Source organism: Haliaeetus albicilla, chromosome 3 (assembly GCF_947461875.1).
Source record: "Haliaeetus albicilla chromosome 3, bHalAlb1.1, whole genome shotgun sequence".
Lineage (NCBI taxonomy): Eukaryota > Metazoa > Chordata > Aves > Accipitriformes > Accipitridae > Haliaeetus > Haliaeetus albicilla.
Genome location: NC_091485.1, coordinates 25,042,356 through 25,065,884, shown reverse-complemented (window position 1 = coordinate 25,065,884; position 23,529 = coordinate 25,042,356). Strand labels below are relative to the sequence as shown.

The window sequence follows — 23,529 nt, the reverse complement described above, 5'->3', positions numbered from 1 at the left end:
CATGATTCAGGGGAGTTCTTAAATAGCAAACATATGCAGAGACTAAAGTTAATCATTACTAATAAAAACAAGCATAGAAACCCCTCCTGACTATTGACTGTCAAGGCCTAGAGAGAACCAGTTCTTCAGCAGGAGAGCCAATGGACCACAGCACCCCTCCAAGGACAGCAGTTCTTTGCTGAAAGTGAATATTATAACTTGGATCTCCATGACAACTCTGTTACCTTCTCAGAGTGGAATCACTCACAAACAGGTATGTTTTGATGGTCTATAGCTCCCTGCCACCCCAAGCAATGACTTGGAAGTCCTTTGCACCTACCCATGCTCTGAGAAACCACCCACCAGCAGCAGGGTCACAGAGACCACCAGACACTGTCCAACAGGATCCACCTGAGCTCTGCTGATGCCAAACCCTCCTGCTGCAGGCTGCACAGGAAGCAGCCTTGACTCTCCATCCTCCCTTTTACCTTTCCACCATCCAAGGTGAAGCTTCCTATTTCTGGATCAGGATGACTAATCCTTTTCTCAGAAAATCTGGACAACTGAACAATGTTATTAAAAAGTTTTATTGTTTATTGAACATAAAATACCTATCAAAAATCTATCACCTAGCAACGATAGTCACAATTAACAACAACCACCAACAAAATAGTCACAATTAACAATGATGACAACAGCCAGAACAGTCACAATTAACAACCACCACCACCACCAAAACCAAACAAGTTAGCACGTGAAGCGTGTTAGCTGCTGCTTTCAGTGTCGTTGGTTAGGCTTTCTGCAAGGTCACTTAACCCAGCTTTGTTCAGTGCAGTAATCAGATTCTCAGGGGTTGCATGTGCACCCTCCTGATCCTGCCAGGCAACCAGCAGCTGCTTAGCTCTCATCTTCATGTCCTCACTGTCTGACTCAATCTGCCGTATATCGGAATCCTTCATTTCCAAGTAGGGGGCCAAGGCCTTCCACTGCTCCCCGAGCCTTGTCGCAAATGACTCAATTTGTTCGCCTGTCATGGCTTTGTCCCGTTGTACCTCTGGACCTGGAGACACAAAAAAAAAAAAAGAAAAAAAAGTGTGAAAGAATCAGCGAGACACAGGGAACGTCTCCACATACTGCAATGAATCTTCCCTGATCTGCCCCATTTTAAACCTCCTATTTATTTACTAACAGACTGACTTAAACCTTTCCTTTAGTTGTTAAAACCTACTCAAGACCTCTGAGAACAGATGGATTTTTACAGATTTACTACCTGGGTTTCAAGAAGAATGTCCCTTATTGCCCATGATAAAGAAAATTGGTTTTTATGTTGTTATCTCCTGTTTGATTGAGAGAGAATTGCTAAAACCTCAAGTATATCAGAACTGCCCCCTCCAAATGAAAACAAGGATTCTGACAGGCAGCCTGCAATTTTCAATACATGAGTCAACTATGATATTAAAATAAGAGTGATCTTTAACATTTAATTGTCTTTTGGACTTATCTTAGTCACTTTACTCAAGAGTTAACCCAGGTAAAAAATAGTTTGCTTCCCTTTTACTGAGTTACTAAAGCCTCATGTTCCTATTAGCAGCAGGACCGTGAATAGGATAGTAACTTTAACAGGTAGTCAATTCTTAAAGGAATTTTCTGTCATTCTGGCATCAAGATAAAAGACATGGAATACTGTGTTCTGCTGAGAAGACAAGTGCTGCAGTGATCAAAACATCACTTGTCATGGTCTACAATCTATGGCTTACCACCTATGTTTATTACATGCTTTTAAAGAAAAAACCCTAACAACTGCATTACACATAATTACTGCATAGAAAGTAATCATATCCTTAGTTTTTAGTAAATATCTCACCCTCATGCCACCTGAAGAGCCAGCTGGCATGGAGTGGAAGTTTCAACTCTCTCCAGTGCTTATCAGTCACACTCATTTATCCGAGCTAAACTCACTACATCAAGGGGAAAAGAATGGACAATCACGAACAAAACAACAAAAACACTCCAATCACTTCCCTTATTTCTAAGCACAATGTTGTATAGCGGATGACAGCTCTGCCATCTTGGCTTTAAGACAAGATGTAAAGAAAGATGTAAAATCAACACAGTGAAGCTCCGAAGGCTGCATCAGGCAGTGTTAAGCTGAAGACGAGAGAACTTCTCCGCTATTGACGGGGAGACTGTGGAAAAGGTCTGGTGCTGGATGCAATAGGGCACTAGGAGAGAGATTCAGAGGCCCACAGGCAGCTTTCCACTAACAGAAAAATCTTCCAACAAAATTACCAGCGGCACCCGGTGTGTGCCTTCCATGCCCTGCACACCCCATCAGCCCATGCTGGATCCAAGAGCTAGCACACAGAGATACAACACGCAAGGGAGAAGGTGCTGTGAGATGAAGGCATGAATGAGGATGGAAGGCGGCAGACTTACAGACACGGGAGACAGGGAAGGACACTTGGGAGCATGACATACCAAGGTTACAGGCAAGAGGCAAAAATGGACGGACTGGTTCATGGAGAGGAATGAACAAGAGATAACATTTGTCAGGAAGATTGCTCTTCTCACAGACAAGCTTTTGCCTTTTAAGATATTTTAAATGAAGAGGAAGTAAAGATCTCAGAGTTGGAATATATCCATTTCTGAAAGTCCCATAACTACTCACCCCAGCAGGGGCTAGAGGGAAGCACGTACCCGTGGCAGTTAAAGGGCAGAAAGAACAGGAAAGCGGGGCGAGGAACACTCAGGTAGGTTTTTACACAGCAATGCTAGCGTTTCAGCTATAAACACCTACTAACACTGTAAACATACACCACATAGCAGAAAAGGTAGAAAAGGCTCCTAATTCAAGTGCTACTCCAACTCCAACAAGTTGGATGCTTTCAGCGCTGCAGGCCACAAGACTGAGAGGTTGCTACTGGTGCCCTGTGTCCTGAAAAGGCTGCACTTCTTGGTGTGAATGCAGGTTCAAGTTAGGAGCACTGGGGTAACCAGGACTGGTGACCCTCAGTAGAAACTATGCTAAAACACAGCTTCTACAATACACATCAAGAGAGAAACTGAAAAGACTGAGAACATGCAAATCTTACTTTCATTGTTTTCCTTTAATAAAGCATCATTATCTTCCTCATCTTCATCTTCGCCTGTTTTTATTTCTTCAGAAGGAGGCTACAATGAAAGAACTAAACATCACTGGATGAATTTTGTGTTTAAAGAGAAATTTCACAGCTCTGTGATTGTCTCTGGAATGTGTGTTAGGATGGAAAACCTCACATGATCCCATATGAGATTTAAAAATCCCCCAGTCTCCTGTATCCAAAACACCAGTAATAAGTGTTCTAATAAAACATACTATTAACTAAAAAACCTAATGAAAGTATCCACTGACTTCACAGGATTCTCTCTTTTTCATAGTAACTACAACTAAGTATTACATACCTAGTTTTATTACTTACTTTAAAAAAAACAACCAACCAACTTTCTATAACACCACTAGCAATAAACTTTTTAAATTCTTCTTCACTAATTTTACTCCTCGCTCCAAAATTCCTCAAAGTTTTCTGTACTTTCAAACTTCTTAAATGTGGCAAATAAATACGCAAACAATAAACTTTTCACTCTCTGATTTAGCTATTGATCAGCCAAGATGAACAAAGGGCTTCCTCTTTTCCTACATTTCAATCACAGGCCTTATCTCTGTATTTGTTTCTTGCCACAACATTTGGTACATGGCAGTAGTACTATCAGAAATATTACATAAAGTGATACCTTAATATATTAAACAGCTCTCCCCTCCCAGTATTTTTTTTCTAAAATTGCTATTAGCATCTAGTTAACTCTGATGGCTGAACAAACAAAAAAGCTATGTATTACAATCCAACCTTTACACCTCAGTAGTTTCACATTACAGACAAGGAAGGTCTCAAATATGGAAGCATGGGTTCATATCTGCAAGAAATTGCTGGGTTGTGTGCTAAGTCAAAGGTTTAGAAAATGCTCCCTTTTCCCAACTCCTAGTCTCTCTTATCATTGTGTGTAAAGTGATCCGAAAGACCCCTCCCTGGCCTCAAATTTGTATGTGAAAGGGTTAAAGCCTTAAATTTACAGCTCCACAAGGTCTATTTTTCTTTACATATTTTAAAAGTCAGGAAGCTGATAGAAAAGCTCTGGTAAATCTTGCTGTAAAGCTCTGGTAACACTTAGCACAGTATCTTCAGCTGTACACCCTGTCCCTTTTACTGCCATCCCAGTAGCCACAGCTACTGATATTCATGAGCCCTAACACTGGCTTATACCTTCAAGTAAAAGTGGTTTGCACCGCAACATGAGACCCAAGCAGCTGGGTACAAATATATTCCTGTCTACCAACCCAGCAGAAAAACTTGGGATTGCCACAGCTGTTTGTTCACAGAATACAAGGCAGAGCTCAGCAGTTACTTGGCGAGCCAATGTTATTCAGTTTAGTGTTACTGGGATCTTCATCAATTAGACCAATTTCACTTGCAATTTTTACTTTACAAGCTTTTCTTCCCCCCTGTGTTTTTTTGCTCCCCTCCCTCCCCATGTACCAAATGGACTGCAGAGAGACAAGCAGGAAGTCAAATGAATTCAGCATTTATTATTGTAGGATAATATTACTTACAGGCAGCTCCTTGGCTAATTTGATTACCATATTTTCTAGATATTCAGGTAAACTCTTGAATTGTTGGTTTGTTGGCTGGAAGAAGTGGGGACTTCTGCGTGCTAGAAGTCTTAATGCTCTCCAGCCATAGTTAGAATTGTTCACAGCCCTATAATAAAATACAAGTTTGGTTGGTAACAGTCTGTCATCTATAAAAGCACAGAAAAAGATCTGCGTAATTTCCTGATTGTAATTTTGGACAGAATTATATTAAAGTTTTTTGTATGTTACTAGATTCCTGTACAGATATTAACAATACAGAGAGAGAACAGTCTGTTTTCTTTAACAATCCAAACATGAAAGAGATCGAAATAAAGCAAAACACAACAAAAATTAACATACTTGTACTTATTTTCAACCATGTTTTCAGGATCTGCTTGTTCAATAGCTTCTTCAAAAAATTCCTCTAACGTTGGCATATATTCCCTAAAAAATAAAATAAGGAGCTTTAATACTCCTCAAAATCTACCCTAAAATATCTGGTTTTCAGTTCCTTCATACACATCTCAAATTTACCCACAGAAGAAAAAAAACCCCAAACCCAACCTACTCAAACTTAACAATTGAAAATAAGCAAAGAATCTGTTTGATACATGTTGCTATAAAATTATTTACTGCATAACCACTTAAGCATACCAGTAGTTGCTAGCACTGCCTATTATATGTATTTAAACCTTCTGCCATACCAAAAGGTGACATGAACATCTTGTCAATAGCATTTGGTGAAAAAGGACTATGGGACCTAAGAGAAGAATTTTGGCAATAAGGAAATGAGACTTTCATAAAAATACCCCTAACAACTGACTGTGCTCAGGAGTCTAAAATGGTTGTTAGTTTTGTGCAATTTGACAGGACAGGATAGTAAAATGTGGCCTTTTTAACCCCCATTTCAGTTTCATCTGCTACCAGAGATACCTAGACTACTATTACTCCCCAATTTCAATTATTTACAATCACTAATTTTATAGGGGGGGAAATATTAGGCAGCTTAATGTTGTGTTGAATGATCCCATCTTAGTGGCTTCCTGACTTGCTCAAGTACATGTTCATTTCACCCCCCATGGTGATTCTTGCACCTTCTGCTGAAGGTACTTCAGTTAAAGTACATTCAATACAGGTCCAAAGTCTACAGGCATCAGCAGAATTTGTCTGAAGCGGACTGAAAAGCATCTGAACTCCTGGACTCAAAGAGATGTGATCAGTGTCATGAAGTCCAGCTGGCGGCCTGTCACTAGCATGTGCCAGGGCTTGATACTAGGGCTGGTACTATTTAGCACCTTCATTACTGACCTACTGATGATGGGACAGAGTGCACCCTCAGCAAGTTTGCAGACAATGTAAAACTGGGAGGAGTGGTTGATAGACCAGAGGGTTTTGCTGCCATTCATAGAGAGTTCAATGGACCATGATGTTCCTGACAGCCAATTCCTCTGGAGTTCAGGAAAGGGAAATGCCAAGTCCTGCCCCTGGGGAGGAACAACCCCAGGCACCAGTACATGCTGGAGATTGACTGGCTGGAGAGCAGCTTTGCAGAAAAGGTCTTGGTGGACAACCATCATGAACATGAGCCGGCGATGCACCCTTCTGGCAAAGGTGGCCAGTGGCATCCTGGCTGCATTAGGAAGAGGGTTGCCAACAGGTCAAGGGAAATGATCCTTTCCTTCTATTCAGCACTGGCAAGATACATCTGGAGTGCTGGGTCCAGTTCTGGGCTTCCCAGTGCAAGTGCTTTCCCTATGCAAAAGGCTGTGCATGGACAGAACATCTGACATCCAAGCAGAGGCTGAGGGAGCTAGGACCATTTACTCTGGTGAAGAGAAGACTCAGGGGCAGTAAATAAATACCTGATGGGGCAGTAAGGAAGAAAGAGTCAGACTTGATGTTACTCAGTGAAAGTACAAGCAGCAGCCGGCACAAATTGAAATACTGGAAATTTGACTTAAGCATCAGAAAAAAAAACTAAACCACTTTTCTGTGAGGGTGGTCAAACACTGGAACAGGTTGGCCAGGAAGGCTGTGGAGCTTTCACTCTTGGAGAGACATTCAAAACCTGACTGGAGAAGGTCCTAGGCAACTTGATCTAGTTGACCCTGCTTTGAGCAAGGGGGTGGACTAGCTGATCTCTACAGGTCTCTTCCAACCTCAGCACTTCTGTGATTTAAAAGACAATATTTGTGGTTCATAGGGGACATATTAAAAAGGTGAAAGGGATGTTTCTGTTCTTAGAACAGCTAGCGGTTGCTTCTGAAAGGTATTCAAACCAGTACATAAGGAACCACGACCTAAAAAAATAACAGAAATATTCACAGTGATCAGGACAGTTTGCTGCTATTAACACTACAAGCAAGAAATACAGATTATTTAAGAGCTGTAGGTACTGTGAGCCAAAATTATCAGTGGTGCAAAGCAAGCTCATGATGATCTGTATTTCTCCTACCTAATGTTTGACAGAGACATATCTGCTTCTACAAGGGAACCTAGTGATCAGTTGTGGGGGTGGAAGCACACTGGTCTACAAATTCACATTAGTTTTATTTTGAAAAACACATTTTGCCCAGGAAAGCAGTGCCCCATGCATGTTTAAATGTGGTATTATCACTGACTACGGGAACCAAAGCCAGCATCTTGAAAACCCATCTGATTTAAATCCTGCTATATTTGGCATTATGCAAAAACATTAGAGTTTTTATCCCAAGAACAGCTATGTAAAAAGAAGACAGGTAAGGAAGTATTACCCCATTTGAATGAAGACATGGGGAATCAAAGCAAAAAGTTGCAGTCACTTGACCACGTTCAGTCACAAAGTCTGTAATAAAACTTGGAAATGAATCCAGATCCTCCAGGATCTTCTCTTTCCTGTTTACCATGGCATGCAATTTTCTTGGTTTATCTCCATTTGTTTAGTTTCAGGGGTTTTTTTTGTTTGTTTGAGTTTGTTTATTTATTTAAAGAAGTTGCAGCACAATACAGTCATGCACAGGGAATCAAAAGCTTTGTTTCCAAACACAGCTCCACTGTGTTTAGCCCTTGGCCCAGTAAAGTCAAGTATTCTGTCAGAAGCCTTCCTGCACATCCCGGCCTCACAAGAAAGGAAGGCACTCCTCTGCAGAGCTCTCAACCTCTGGAAAAGCAATTCCTCCACTCAGGACACCTGCACAGCTAGCACCTCTCCCCAGGCACCAAGCCTTTGCAGCCACCCAGCCTTTGCAGCCACTACTAGCAAAGTTCTCTTTGGGAACTGTCCCATTCCTTTTCCAAGTTTTCATACTAGGTACCAGTCTGCACAAAAGGGGATTATGCTATCTTTAACAAATAGAAAGTTACATAGCAAAGCACATTTTCAGTATTTCCTACAACTGTGCAAGCGGAAGGATAACCAATAATTGTATTTTTCTGCATCTGCACCACTAGTAGATCCTGTATGCACTGGAACAATGCCTGCTAGCCAATTTCCTCTTATCTAGTATTGTTCAAAGCACATGCCTGCTTGAAAATCATAGCTAAACAGCATGCTAACTTCATTAGAGCCAGACTTAGCAATCTTACAAAATGGGGATTTCCATCTGGGTTTTAGCTTAGATTTTACTTTACTAAGCAATGAAAACACTAGTGAAGGAAACCGTAAGGAGATTTTAAGACAAAGATTCGTACAACCAACTTCTCTCAAGACACAGAGTTAAACAGCATACCATATGAGATCATCTTGTATACTTTCCTTATACCGATTTTCCAATAACTGTAATTTCATGTGCAATTAGAGTGCTGAAAGTTAGCTTTAGACAACAATGTATCATCTTTTACCTACCTATTCTCAGATTTACAAGCTTCCATGTTATCAGGACATAAATTCCAAAGGCGGGTCAGTTCCTCACTGAAAAGAGAGGCATAAATGCATATGAAACTCCACATTCATCATTCTATCATTCCACACTCCATCATTCAAAGACAGACACACGAAACAACGCTACAGAAATTCTCACCCCAGAGCCTTTATAATAAAGCATATCATACGAGCTTTGTGATACATACATATTAGGAATTACGAGAAATGACAGAAATTTTATCTGATGTTGCAAATTAGGAAAATTACGTATTAAATTTCTATTATAATCTCTTGCTGATCTATAGTCAGAAACAGTAACAAACTCTCCTTCCAAACTAGCTAAGGTCAGGCTATTTTGTTTTGATAAATGAAATAATTTACCACTTTCTTTTTCAGAAGGGACATTTTACTAAACACTCAGTACAAGGTCTTGAAGGTCAAGTTTCCACATCTAGGTTGGGTGAACTGTTAGAATGAATAGACTATCATTCCTCCTAAAGGAGGAAGTGAAAAAATGCAGCACTTAGTGTCATGCAAAATATGGCATTTTTATCGGAGAGGACATATCAGGAAGAATTCTTCGCCCCAGGGATAAAATACCAGTGGGTGTTATTTTAAAACCCATGGCACAGATAGATTTTAAGCAAAACCATAAGGACTACAAAAGTATAAAAACTGATCCAATGAGTACAAACCACTGATTTTCAGCCTGTAACTTACAGACTATTTAAAAGGGATCTAAAGAGATGACTGTAAGGAAAGGAAGCCTACTGCAAGTTTTAAAAGAACTGACATATCCCTTGGCTGTTCTTTCCTGGCAGTTGCAAAATGAGGATGTTTGAAAATTATTGACTAGAAAATACAGTCAGTGGCAAAAAAAAAAACCAAAAACCAACCCACAAAAAACCCCAGACCAACTAACCAACCAAAACCCAGAAACCGGGTAACAAAAAAATATTCAACATACTTCCCCATAAGGATTTTTTTGTTTGGTCCTTTTCCTAAGAAGTCCTCTGGAGCTGGCCTCTTTCTCACAGGCCTCATTGGCTTAGAATCCGGAGGTCTAAAGCAAAAAAAAAAAAAAAAAAAATCATCTCTTTAGTATCAAACCAGTAATATTCAGAGAACAAAATTAAGCCACTTCACTTCAGCTGGTGACGAGTTTAATTATGATTAATGTATTCAGAAGGACTGGGATTCCAGGAATGGAACAAGGGAGTGGGGCAGAGGAGAGAGAATGTAAAGTAAGGAAAAGTATTTGCCAAACACCAGAATTAGTTCACTCACAAATTTAAAGGTCTATCAGAGTCCTGATATAGAAAAAGAAGCAAATCATGTTTATGCCAGCAGCACATAGTTAGTATGATCTACCCTGCTGCTGGGATCATCTGTTCTATGACTGCAAGTTCTCTTTCCCAAGGTGCATCTGATTTCATGGGATCAGAGAATGGAGATCCCAGACCACTGAGGCTAGGGTAAGACCTACCCAAGCTGAAACTCTGGCTGAGATCTAAAGAAGGAGACAGAACATTTGTAAAAGTCAAATTTCATAATTTTACTTCTCACCACCTCCCAATAGTAATTTCTCTCTTCTCACAGCCCCTCTTCCTTTTTTGCAAACAGATGAAGTCATGAAAAGGTGGCTCCACCTGATCCCTCCATAAAAGGAAATCTTCAAAGAGAGATTGACCCAGCTGCTCCCTACCACAAAGAGGCTACAGTCTGTGTGTAGAATAAATAAGGATGGAAGAGGAATGTTTGGGCACCACCTCAAGATAGTCAAGTAGACATATGGAGTCAAAGTTCAAGTTTTGTCACTAGTTAGTAACCAATAACACAGGAAACCTTGCAATGGCAAAAGCCACCTAATCATAATTTCCTTTCAGGTAAGCAATCACCACCAAGTATCAAACCTAACAAGGTACATAAGAGGAGAACTGTTACACAAAACTCCAGGTATGCTGCCCCACCAAAGCCTTAACACCAAAGGCTTCATTAGAGGCAATCCAAAGCAGTATATAGAAGTCAGGCACTAACTTCTTGAACCTAGCATCTGCTGAAGGCAGGAGGGGAGACAACATGCTTCAGTCTCCTCAGTCACTGGTTCCTTGGTATTAAGAGAACAAAACATTGCCATGAGACAGTGCGGAATGTTCTCCTAAGACCCCGCACATACATAACCACTGCTTCACTAACATAATGAAGCCTTAAGACTTCTGGCAGAAATCTAGGAGCCTTCTGCACACACAGAAGGGACATTCTTCTATGCAAATCTTGTGTGAATCATTAATGTTCATGTACATCGTGGGTACATATTCTGAAGTTGAACCACCATTTCAAACAAGCAACAGCAAGCTTCTACTTCATAATAGTTACCTTTCTTTCACAAAGCTTGGGCAGCCCTCATTTTTCCATGAGTTCCAGTTTTCTTCAGTATTTAATATATGCTAGAGAAACATAATATTGCACATATTAGGGTCATAATCACCTTCAGAGTTGACCCCAAAGTTTTTAATTGAGCTATTACAATTAAAGAGAAAACTTTGTTATTTTGTATTTCAGCCACTATTTTGAAGGTCATCAGTATAATCTTAGGCAGCTGGTTTAGTTTATTCAAAAATAGTGTCGCTCCTCTCTTCAATAATTGTGGGAAAGGCTTTATTTCTCCTTTTCTAAACAAGAAAATAGAGGCAGCCAAAGTAAAGGAAAAAATGAAAGCAAGACGACAACTTTTTTTTTTTTTTTAATTTCCACTTGCATCTTATTGCCATGTCTCTGGGCACAGCACTCCTTTCTGTAAAGACTTTTTAAATTTTTTTTTTTCCCCCAACAACCAATGTCTCCTGTGTGTACACATGCACATATATGCACATTTCCATCTCTCCCCAGGAGAAGGAAAAGGACATTAATGAAAACATGGGAAAAATGTGACTACAAAATAAAAAAGATGTTATGAGACCTTTTTTACTGAGATGAGATAAAAGTTCTCAGACATGACATCTATGTTCCAAAAGCTAGTTTAAAACAATACTGCTTTTTTATGCTCTATATAGACTTTATTCAGACAGGCACCAAAGTACTTACCTCTACCATTTTTGAGAATCTTTCCCCATCTGGAGGATTTTCTGAAAGAAGCTATGATTGGGAGGGAGGAAAAAAGTTAACTTTTTGCATTAGATTTATACAGATACAGAATATATAGAAAAAAAAAAAACAAAGAAAATGGTGGTTACTGCTTCAAAGGTCACTGATACAGCATTACACAATAAATATTTTTCCATGTAATTTTCATAGAAGTATCTACCATACCAACCTGGTAAACCGCTTTTGTAGTATCTTCAATCCAAAGAGACTGTTCATCTGTTAGAACATAGTTTGAACTGGAATTGGAAAAAAAACCCAAAACCAATGAAACAAAAAATCAACAAAAAAGTGTCATTAAATCAGCTCTATTTTCTTTTTTTCTTTTTTTTTTTTTAAATTTGAAGAGTTTACTACACACCAAAACAGTGCTGAGGACACATCATTTACACTACATACTTTCTGAGGGTCTTTAGAAGGGATCTGAAGAAAGTAGTTTGAATGTGCTCTGGTCTGGTCCCATGGACTGACCACTCATTAGTTTGTGGAGTTAATTAGATGTGCTTGTGGAATATACTTTCAGGTTTAGCTTCATCCAATAGCAAGTCCATTTGCATGATTCAAGATCACACCAAAGCACAGCAAGTGGGTGCAATGAAAGGCTTACTTAAAAAAAAACCCCTCTCCTAACCCCAGCTAAAGCAGTACTGTAGACAAACTATAGTAAAAGAAACAATCTACCAGCTGTATACAGAACACAGACCTTGAATACCTCAAAACATGAATTCTATATAGCATAACCTGAAGTCTTTAAACAAGTTGCTTGGTACATCTAGAATTATAATGCAATCAGTAAGTAGAAGTGAAAAGAAAGGAACACAGTAATAAATCCAACATGGTCTACTTCATTCCCAAGCAGAGACCAGAACTTTTTTTAAACGCATTAAAAATCAGATGAGAATCTAATATTTGTTTTTCACTGGTTCAAGAAGAATCCATTTGAAGTATAACTATTAACAATGCATTTACAGTGTTCCAAAGCAATGTAACAGCAACCAGCTTCTTATGAAGCACTAGGTACCTTAAGTAGCAAATACAAACATGATAATGGCTAAGTCAATAACATGAGAAAGACTTTTAGAACTAGCTTCTCTTAGTTAATAGGATATAAAAAAGCTCATCTTTTTTAAGGAAGGGAATAATTAGTATTATTTTACAACAACTGCACCAAGTGTTATACTATACCATTTATATATCACACCATCCTTGACCACTAATAAGAGTGCTTTTAATGAACACTTCAATGAACTGTCATTCAAATGACTAACTATCACCTCCACCAGACTGAACTGCAATTCAGAACACATGAATTCTATTCCTCCTCTGCCACTGGACTGCTTTGGTAAATAATCTATAGAATGAGGATAATGATCCTAATCTAGTTTGCAAAGTTCTTTGAGATCTGTTTATAAAAAGCAGTATATTGCAGGTGAAAGACAGCTGCCTTTAATGTTAATCATTATATGCAAATATAATCAAGGGCACAGGAAATAAACAGAGAGTTAGGATTTTCTTCAGCATAACATTAGAGACTAGGATAATCACCGCTGTTATTTTTTGCTATTTTAGACAGAATTCTGTGGCACACTAGGAAAAACAAATCAGCAACCAATGCCATATTTCAGAGTCAATATAGATTCCAAATGATGCCACATACAAGCTTGCATTGGTCTAACAACTAGCAGCTGCCAAAGATAATCCTTCCCTCTCATGGCTGGCACTCACCTTAAGCAAGCTTTAGTGGCCTCTACTTCTCAGAGACCCCACTCAACTCGCCAATTTGGCAGAAAACTAACTCTGCAAAGACGAGCAGAGTGGGTTTTTGCTAGTTTAGTAAACTGCATAAATTTGAGTGAGTCTAATGAACACTAGAGCCACTGCAACGGATGACAAAGAATCACACAGAGAAGAGCAGAGAAAGGCAAGAATGAGACCTCTGCTTTACTGCTATAAAATAACTTCAGCCACATCCTGTATTTACCAATCCAAGGCCCTGCAAGTTTCACAAGAACCTTAGAACAAGTAGGCATAAACTCCTTTAAAATATTTTGGTTTATCTCCAAGTTCTTAGCTCCTTATCCCCAAAACACAATATATTTCCACATTACCTTTTAAATTTGACCTGTCCCTTTAGATACTGAAATAGTATTAAGTACTGCAACAAGATGTGACGGCGAAAGTTACTGTCACTCAGCTGTAAATCCATCAGCTAAACAACAACAACAAAAAAGAATTACACGTTAAAGAGACTAAATATGTGTAAGTGAAAAAAATCCAACAAATGTTTTCAGATAAACTCCATGGAGACTGTTTTTACAACAAGATGATGGTAAGCCATTACAAAAGCTCTATTCGGTACCACCTATACTTTCAGGACAGTGCTTCACAAGGTACTAAGATGGGTAAACTGTCATCTAGCACAATTTAAGAAAGACCAGCAAAATTTCTAATTAAATCACTTTTTAAAAACACGAGGAACTGTTTGTAAAAGTATCCCTAGATTTTTAACTAGTTTCATACTGCTGGATTTAACAACATTCACTTTGAAGTGAACAAGAATTTGGAAAAACAAATATTCAAACATTTCAGTAACTGAAGGACAGCTTGCTCCCTTCTCCTATGAACAACTGGCTACAACGTAAGGATTCAGCTACCACAGAAGCATTCACTCTCATCAACAATTGCACAGTGACACACTGCTTGGTTTCTACCCTATGTGCTGCAGCATGATACATCATACAAAGGGAGCATTTGAAGATTCTTTAAAGAAAAAGGCCTTTGACTACTGGGTGTTAATTAAGCAACCAGTTCTGTATCTTCTATACTATTTTATTTTAAAATTGTCAATACATAGGTCAAAGGCTTATGATGAATTTACCTACTCTTGTATCCCATAAAGAGAAAACTCATGCTGCGCTGAGACTTGCTTTCTGTCATCTATTAATGCATGTATTTAAAAGTTAGTTACACATTATTCCAAAATGAAGACAACAATTTTAGAATTAAATTCAATAGAGCATTGTATTTTTGACTTAATATCAACAGAATTAAAAACTCTCAAGATTTTTTTCAAAGCAATTTTAAACAAGACCATTATGAGGCAGAAAATACAGTTAGCACATCATCAGCCAAGTTTTGAAAATGTAATTCTAAAGGCAATAAATAAGCAACAGATTTTTAAATATTTACTCTCTTTTAACTTCCTTTTCTAAATGTAACAGTACAAATCAAATGCAATACATCAGCTTTATTGCAGACTCTTATTCCAGAAATAGAAGTCCCTCAATCATCAATTAACAGAGGCCATCCACAAAGAAAGAATAAAATAAAAAAAGAACAGAATAAATCTATCTAAATCAAGTGATCAAACAGTGTAATGGGATACCCAGAGAAACTCTGGAGTCCCTATTTGCGGAGACATTAAAAATCCAACTGGACATAGCACTGATCAACCTGCTCTAGCAGAGAGCTTTGAGTAGGGAAGTTAAATTAGACACAGGTTCCTTCCAACCTCAATTAGTCTGTGATTCTGAGGAAAAAATAAAAACAAAAATCACATACCTTTTCACTAGTTAGGAACTTTGCAAAATATACATGTTCTCCTCCTGTTTTTAATTCTTCCAACTTTTTTCGGGAAGCCTGAGTGTCATCCAATTTGTAACTTTTGAAAACAGCCAAAACTTCTTCTGAGTACTATAAAACAAGAGTTACTTGCCACATGAAAATAACACAAAAACTCTGTAGTTAGATAACTACACCAGACTCAGTGCCAAGCAAGTGAAATAATTTGGAAACTTGCTATCAGCCAGTCAAAACAACCCATTTACCACCAATATATAGGGCTTCTCCGAACACAACAAATGACAGTGAAAGTGTTACTTATCATTTCAGAACATCTAAAAATTTGGAGTATTCAAAATGTGCTAAGAAAAACAGTGTTGCAGGTTTTGAACAGTGTACAATTGCTTTGTTGTTTACATGCTACAAAGAAAAAAGGTCCACATGACGACAATGCTATATTCAAACTCAATTTAAGTTGTTCAGAATGAAAGGTAAATCACTGAGAGTCAAAATTGCAGTGCTGCTCGTCAAAAAAATCAGTTCAGAGCCTTAAAGCTGCAATGAAGAAAAACTAAAAAATTGCATCTGAAAGACTTAAGCCTGGCCTTGTTCAGTTTTTCTGAACCACATGTGGGGTTTTTTTTGTTTGTTTGGTTTTTTTTTTTGACAGCTGAGAATGTATATACCTCATTAACTAGATTTATATTAGAATGTCTGAGCAGATGTTACTTCTTATTACCAGAACACAGAGAATAAAGATTAAAAAAACCCAACAGGCTTCTTGCTATTAAATAAACACTGAGTGACAAATCGTGAAGAAACAGTAGCTTAGCAATAAATCGTCCTCAACATTCATACTAAGCAAAATTGAAGCAACTGGCTCAAGCGGACATTCAGGTCAATGCTTCTATAAAGAGATTTGCTTTGTTAGGAACCTATCATCATCTTACGATCCCCCTGGGATCAATATGACTATTCAAAAGTAAGATCTAGGACTAGGTGAAACTGTTTATCCTCTTGGGAGGGGGGAACTCCAAACCCACAAGTTCTGCTTTTTGCAGCTGATAAGTCACAAAAACGGTACTTCTGACATTGCAATGTAAGAAGTCTTTCTGTTATTGACTTACACAAGTTTTATTAGGGGATTTACAGTACATCTTAATATACTGTTTACCATCAAAGGCTCACTTTAGAAAACAGCAAAACGCATTTCCTCATGCACTATTATTTTTCAATGACATTAGCATGTGAACTGTTCTATGCTTATGCAGTCACTCTCCTACTTGTGTAAACAGTGATTTTAACTTAGGCTGAATGGTTGAAAGCACGAACTCAGATTACCTTAAGAAAAGTTTTCCATGAGACCTTCTCATAGCACTGCACAGGATTTCTAAAATAATCTTGAAGTGACCAGAATTTTCTATACAGGTTATAATCTATTGGAATGGAACTGGGGACAAAAAAAAAACAAACACAAAAACCCACAATATTGAAAATGATATATTAAATTCAAGTCCACTCAGGAATTTGCAATTCCAGAAGATATCATTCATTTTGTAAGTGAAATAATGAGTGAATAGCAAGCCCTCAGAGAAATCTGCAATTCAGAAATTGTCCCTAAAAAGAGTTTTCCATCCAGTCTATTGTTACTTCCTCACCATAAAAGCAAAAATAGTAAGAAAAAGGGATCTTAGGAGTTTTTCACCATCTGGGGAATGAAGAGGAGCACAGCTTTTTCTCCTAAAAGCATATACAGCATGTACTAAGAATCCCTGAATACCTCTTACAAGAACAAGTTTTATCAAGATAATTTGGAAAATTGTCAAAAAGACAGAATAGCAGTGGTTCTCAGCCAGGGTATGCAACTTTTTCCAAATATCTGTAGATTTCTTTCTTTTCCAGGCAGCTCCACTTAAACCGATTAAGACACTGTTAGGTTGTATGTAATCTTGAGAAGGCAGGAGATAAGTAGAATTCCGAGTACAACATTTAAGGATATTTCCCAAACAGCTCCTTCCTTTCACTTCATAAAGTTTTATTTCAACTTTTAAAATTGCTGTAAGCTCACCAACTTGTTGGTGCTTCATCATCTCCCATTTCACCTTCTTCTACGTCCATTCCTTCTTCTCTCTCCTCAGTGTGCTAAGAGGAAAAAAAAAAAATTTAAAACTTATACAAATGCCACTATAACGTGCATACAGTTTTCAGAGTGTTCTTTATTTTAAAGATTCTATTATACTTTAGATCAGAAAGCTTAAACTGGTAATTCAAGAGATCTCTAAAATTTTATTCCAGTAAAATGCGCAACAAATTCCTGTCTTAACGCCTTACTAAACTTTGCAATGGTAGCCTGACTTCTCTTGAAAAAAGCTGAAGGGACAGCTCTATACTCTGTACACTGTGGGGAAAACTTAGTACAGTACATGACAGTGCTTATCCGTCACAATCAAATCAACGTTTTCCCCCTCAAAGTCTGCACAGTTTAATGTACCAGGTAACATGCCTATTTCCAGAATCAGCTTGGTCTGGAAGAGGGACAACCAAATTATGAACATACAGTTCCAAACATTAAGCACAGTAGCACAATCTCATGCAAACAGTCTTACACGTTTACTGCAGAATGAGTGAAAACCAACAGGAATTTTCACCTTCTGTCCTAGAGTGCTCTCATGTTCGTTGGTATTGAAAACAGTGACATTTTCCAGGTTAAACTGACTCTGCAAGTTAAGTCCTGTGAAAAACAAAGGGTCAGTCTTAGAAGATGTGAAGTTCTTAAGTCTGTTCATTCAGTTAGTTCTGAGATGCCGATATTAAAATTCTCAGAAACTGCATTCAAAACTCATGTTTGAAATCACAATAAATGAAAGTCACTCACAATATTAAGTGTACAGACAAGAACTAAGATACAAGTGCAAGGTGATTTTCTCCAATTGGATTTGGACTGCAACCATCAAACTTAAAAGATTCAGCATATTTTGACTTTGTCAGATGTTAAGTGCGATGAAATGCAAAAAAATCTCACCTGACTTTTCTGAAAGCGGAAATAATCTAGCCAAGAACAGCTGAATTCTTCCACAGAAGACTGTGTTTTGTGACTTAGATAATCTTCTTAGAAGGTCTAAATATTGTAAAAAGAATATTAGTATTTATCCCTCTTTCAATTTCTCATACACTAGAATTCAAGACTTGCTAATTACATGACCTACATAGCTAATGAAAGGAAGCTAAGATTTGTAAATTTAAATGCTAGTAACTTCCTCAGATCAGCCATATTTTTTCCAAATGCATTCTACCAATTGTCCTAACATCTTCAACAGCAATAAATTCAAATGGATCCTACTCAAATGCAGCCTCTGATATGGGCCTTGTCATTGCTGAGAAATAAATATTTCTCAGACGTTCTTCTGTAACGACCTCCACTGATGAAGAGATTTCCCTAAGGTCAGAATGGCTTTTACATTAATCAGCAAGACTCACGAATATCTGCTAAGATGAATGATCTGCCTATTAACTTTATTACTTATTGAACACATCTGAATGCAAATCATATTATTAAACTCACTTTCATTTGCTGTGATAGGGAGTTCTTTAATTCCCCACCACCCCCCTGAAAAACTACAACTCACCATTGCACATTCGTAGCAAGTAATTCTTCCCTGCAGAGTAAAATGTATTCTGAAACAGAGTAAAGGTATTTAGATCATTAAGAGATCACAAAACCTTCCTAAGCAGAATTTTAATTCAATCACAAGCCATGAATAAGTATGAGTCATTCCTACTGTTAACTCCAAATTTGAGTCTTCGCTTAAATAAGGGGCAGGTTTCAGAAAAAGGCAACATAAAACAAGCAGTCCTAGAAATTCCAAGAAAGCTTAACACACAACATTTAAATCCAGCCTCCACACAGAAAAAACACATGTGACAATGAACTGTAAGAGCAGCATCCACTTTTTTTTCCTGGAACAGACTAATTTTTTTTTTTTTTTTTTTTTACACGCATTGCCTTTATTATTCCATGCATTATTTATACACAGAGGCAAAGAGCAATATACAAAAGATTTAGAGCATTCACAGTACTAGTAATTTGGCAGCAGGAGAAAGAAATTGCTAAATACTTGAACGAATGATAAAGAACAGTTTGTGAATATATCAGGGGACACAATGTTATCTGAAACAGAACAGCCTGAATGAATGCCTATGGGAGGTAGTCCTGGTTAGGAAATTCAGGTTAGGAAAACACAGAGAAACTACAATGCTTTTCAGGTGTTACCAAGGATACTGAGATCCAAGATTTCTTATGGTCTTGGAATAAAATGTGGGCAAGTTAGGACTTCTGCCTGAGACCATGAATTCCCTATTTAATTAACAGCACCCGCAGCACAAGAAGCTCAGCAGCCTATCGCAGCAGCTCTTCTGCTACAGCACCATGGTACAGCAAGAGCATAAAATGCTCATGCAGGCCTCAAAACACCAACTGCTCCTCAAGAGCAGAAATATTTTAGGGCAACATATTCACCACTGCTATAGTCCTGTAATGGAAAGCTCATTAAGGAAGTGACCAAGATGACTTCTTTCCCTGCAAATTGGAGATGGAAGAATCTCCTGCAGCTCTGAGGAAGAAGCTGAATAATAAGTCAAGAGAGAAGCTACTCATACAAATTGTCCATAAGAATTTAAATTTCCAGTTTCTAAATGTGACAAACACTGTATACTGTAGAGAAAGGAGTTAGAAATAAAATATCAAAATTATGATTTCTTTTATTATTAATTTTCTGACCTCTGCTGCCCAGACATTTTTAAGCCTCAAACCAAAATGTGCTCAATGCTACTATTTTAACACAAATAGATACAAAGACAGTTAAAATCTGTTTGTAAAAAAGGTTCAGGTAGACAGAAGCTTTGGTACAACTGTATCACATTTTGGAAAAATGCCTACCGATTTCCACGTAGCAACATTTTTCTCCACAAAAGTGAAAATTTTATCACACTGATCCAAAGGCAGGCAATCCAGAACATCCCCCAGAAGCACAAAAGGGGTTGATGCAGTGCAGATACCTATGACGAACAGGGAATACTTTATTCAGCAAATGTGAACTGAAATGCAAAGATGCATGGCAGTTGAGGGACATTATGTTAAAAAAAGAAAAAAGTTCTCCTGGGTTACTACAAATCCTATCCAAAAGCTTGGGCTAAAGCGTGAACTTTCATTGAAGCTATTTCTATATGTACACATATGCAGATGAGCTTTACAAGAGCTTTGCACTAACATAAAACAAGAAAGAATAACTGTTCTAAAAACCTCAAAGTCTGAAACAATGTCACATCTCTTTGCAGACTGCAAGTGAACTCTTTCAGACTTCTAAATCCACAGTTAGTTACACTACACACGCCCATGAATTTTGAGAGTCTTTTCCTCAGTAAAGCACCACTAAAACAGTGCTCCAAGTCTGCCTACCCACACTCCGTAGTTCGGTAGTGTCTCCATTCCTCATAATCACAGGTCTTGTTATTCTACAGTTCATAAAAAACATATGTAGTTAAGCTATACTTACTAAGACAAACAAGTATTTGATGTGTAATGTGAACAAATAAACAAAGGGAAGAGTGCAAAAACCCTTTCAGAAGGGATTATCACACTGATTTCTGACACAAGAGACAGATTCAAGTATCTAAAAACAGACATGTACCGACAGGCAGTACTGGGAGATGAGCACAGATATTCAGAAGTTATTTCTGTCTGCCAGCAACTGACAGAGAAACCTACAAGTCATTTAACCTCTCTGCCTCAGTGGTCTCATCTCTGAAATTATGATGGGAGACTTCTAAGCATTTTACAGGGTGGACAAAGATAGAAAATGCTAATTACGTTGCAACCAAAACCCTGCAAATTCCTCTATTAGAAAAAAAAAAAAGATTCCAACGCAAATGTCACACATATAATTGAATTTAATTTTATTAGACTTCATTCCTCTCGTGAAACAGACTTAACCACTAGCATAAGGGCCACATATTATCAAAGTCAACCGCTGTAGATGACTTACAACAATCAAGATTTAAAAATTCCCCTAAATGGTCCCTAAAACTGACAACAGATTTGAGAAAGATGCTCACCTTCTGTGACTCCATTAATAGCAAGAGAAATAATTGCCAGGAGATTTTCACACGGAGCTTTGTTTATCTAAACAAACAAAACAGTGTTAAACTTCTCTATTCTGACCTAAATATATCTAACAAAACTAAAGTTCTTGGTTCCAAGTAGGCATATTTGAAACAAATATTGACATTCAACTTCCCAAAACTTCAAACAATCTATTAAATCAGACCTGTCAGTTAACTATATGAAGTTTTTATTGAGTGAGCAACATTTCTTGACTGCTTCCAGCCATTAAAGACCCTACAATACCTACTGTATAGAGTCATTTACCTCTGAAAATTAATGTACCACATGCAACCTTCATTCGAGTAATACCAACAAAACCTTTATTTGATTCCTTTCATCATTCTTTTCAGCTGACCGGCACCTTTGTTACCTGCTAGTAACAGATAACCCACTCCACCCCACACTTGAAGTATAGTTGTGGAATAATGCATATTTATGAACTAGAATTTTAAGATGTAGCAGACTTTCATAAGCACTATGAAGAACTGCTGGAAAAGGCTAAGTCAACACCTCTTACTATAGTGTGGTATCTGTAAAACACTGCCATTCTGTCCTACCTACCAATCTCCTTTAATCATCTATATTCAATGTTAATTAGATAACTTTTACATAATTCATGTTTTTAACAAACAGCATTTCCTTACACTAAAGTTGCTGTTAAAGTAATACATTAACTTGCAAATAGAAACTTGAGCTTTATCAAGAGATAAGCTGTAGCAGTTTAAAATACTTACTATTTCTTCTTCTACAATAACTCTAAAGGCTTGATCCAAGGTACACTTCTTTTCATTTTCACTGCAAATGCAAACATTCCACATCAGTTAACAACAACTATTATGGACAAGATTACTAAAAATTATCTGAGTAAGCACCTTTTAAAATCAAGCTGCACTTACCTCCCAGGAATCTGGTTAAATGTGTTCAACAATGGCTTGATACTTTTGTTATTCAGAGCCTCTCTAGTGGATGTCTACCAAAATGTAAAGAAAGAAAAGTTACAAAAGCAGAAGGATCTCCTCCTTCCTCTATCTGACAGTGGACAGAAACACTAAGGAATCTATTTGCCACATACCATGTGTCAGTTTACAAAGAGAACTTTGTAACAAGTAGGGCAAATAACAAGTGCCTAGCTAATTAGGCATGTGAGCCAGCTGAACATCACACCTCAAACCTGGACCAAGAGTGTGGTGAAAATAGTATTTCTAAGCAAAACACAGAGGAATATGCTGTTGTGACCAATACTGCATCTACAGCAGTCCCACAAACACAACTTCATCTGCCCCACAGGCAGGTTATGGTTATTTGGGACATGACTCCTGCTAACAAGACGGTCTAAAAATTACTGTAACAAAATAAATCTAACGGAGCAAGTGTCTGTGCTTAGACCGCTTCTGCACAAATCCCATCCCCTCGCCCAAGAAACTGGGCCGCAAACGGCAGGATCCAGAGGCCTAAGTACACATCCAGCCCCACCTGCTCTGGCAACGGAAAAGCATCATTCAGCAGAGGCGCAAGAGATAAGCACAATAAGCTACGGACGTTTTGTTGCTGGGGTTACGCCATAACTTCATTTTATTTTACATTAGTTTTAGTTAACTCAACAGCAGATCGTCCCCTTGGCGGGCTAGGCTGAGCCGGTATGAAGCCCTGTGCCCCAACTTATGGCGCGTTATCTCGGCTGCGCTGAAGGCCCGTTAAAGGAGAGCCCGGGCCCCTCCTCAGCGGGAGTGCCGGCCGGGCCTGCGGGCCCAGGACCGGGCAGAGGCGGCCCGACCCAGCCCGGCCGCGCATGCGGAAGGGGAGGCAGAGCCCCACACCGGCGCCCGGACGCCGTCTCCCGCCCGCCCGGTCCGGCTCCGAGCGGCAGCGAGGGAGAGGAGCCTCAACCCCCGCCCGGGCTCACCGTGAAGCGGAGCCGCGCCTCAGGCAGGCTGAAGAGCGGCGGCGACATCGCTCCAACCGAACGACGCTCCGCGGCGCGCGCCGATGACGCCATAGTCCTCCGAACGGCGCGGCGTACATCCTAGAGACCGCCCGCCTCCTCTTCCCCACCCCGGGCCGAGAGAGGGAGCACGGCACGCGGGCCGGCTGGGGGCGTGGCTGCGGGCGGCCGTTCCTGGGCGGTGCCGGCGCCTCGCTCCCGCCTCCCGCCTCCCGCCTCCCGCCTCCCGCCTCCCGCCT

The 23,529-nt window shown here is 38.9% G+C and overlaps 1 protein-coding gene across 1 annotated transcript; it reads right to left on the bottom strand.

Annotated features, from left to right (window-relative positions):
* Nucleotides 1-547: 547 nt before the first annotated feature.
* On the bottom strand, nucleotides 548-23,423 carry THOC1 (THO complex subunit 1). Its single transcript, XM_069779124.1, has 21 exons — nucleotides 23,252-23,423; nucleotides 22,245-22,318; nucleotides 22,083-22,143; nucleotides 21,300-21,366; nucleotides 20,125-20,243; nucleotides 18,815-18,863; nucleotides 18,211-18,306; nucleotides 17,837-17,919; nucleotides 17,257-17,330; nucleotides 16,530-16,638; nucleotides 15,189-15,320; nucleotides 13,736-13,836; nucleotides 11,800-11,866; nucleotides 11,571-11,621; nucleotides 10,863-10,933; nucleotides 9,454-9,549; nucleotides 8,469-8,534; nucleotides 5,006-5,089; nucleotides 4,625-4,772; nucleotides 3,072-3,150; nucleotides 548-1,039 (listed from the first exon to the last, which is right to left on the bottom strand). The coding sequence occupies exons 1-21, from the start codon at nucleotides 23,342-23,344 to the stop codon at nucleotides 744-746; spliced, it is 2,016 nt and encodes a 671-aa protein (XP_069635225.1). The 5' UTR covers nucleotides 23,345-23,423; the 3' UTR covers nucleotides 548-743.
* Nucleotides 23,424-23,529: the final 106 nt, after the last annotated feature.

Bases quoted from the DNA above. Each gene is read 5' to 3' on its own strand.
- THOC1 (XM_069779124.1), bottom strand. From the start codon at position 23,344: ATGGCGTCATCGGCGCGCGCCGCGGAGCGTCGTTCGGTTGGAGCGATG. The intron at 22,144-22,244 runs GTAAGTGCAGCT...TTGCATTTGCAG, and splicing joins TTTAACCAGATTCCTGGGAG to TGAAAATGAAAAGAAGTGTA. The intron at 18,864-20,124 runs GTAGGCATTTTT...ACTCTGTTTCAG, and splicing joins ATGTTGCTACGTGGAAATCG to AATACATTTTACTCTGCAGG.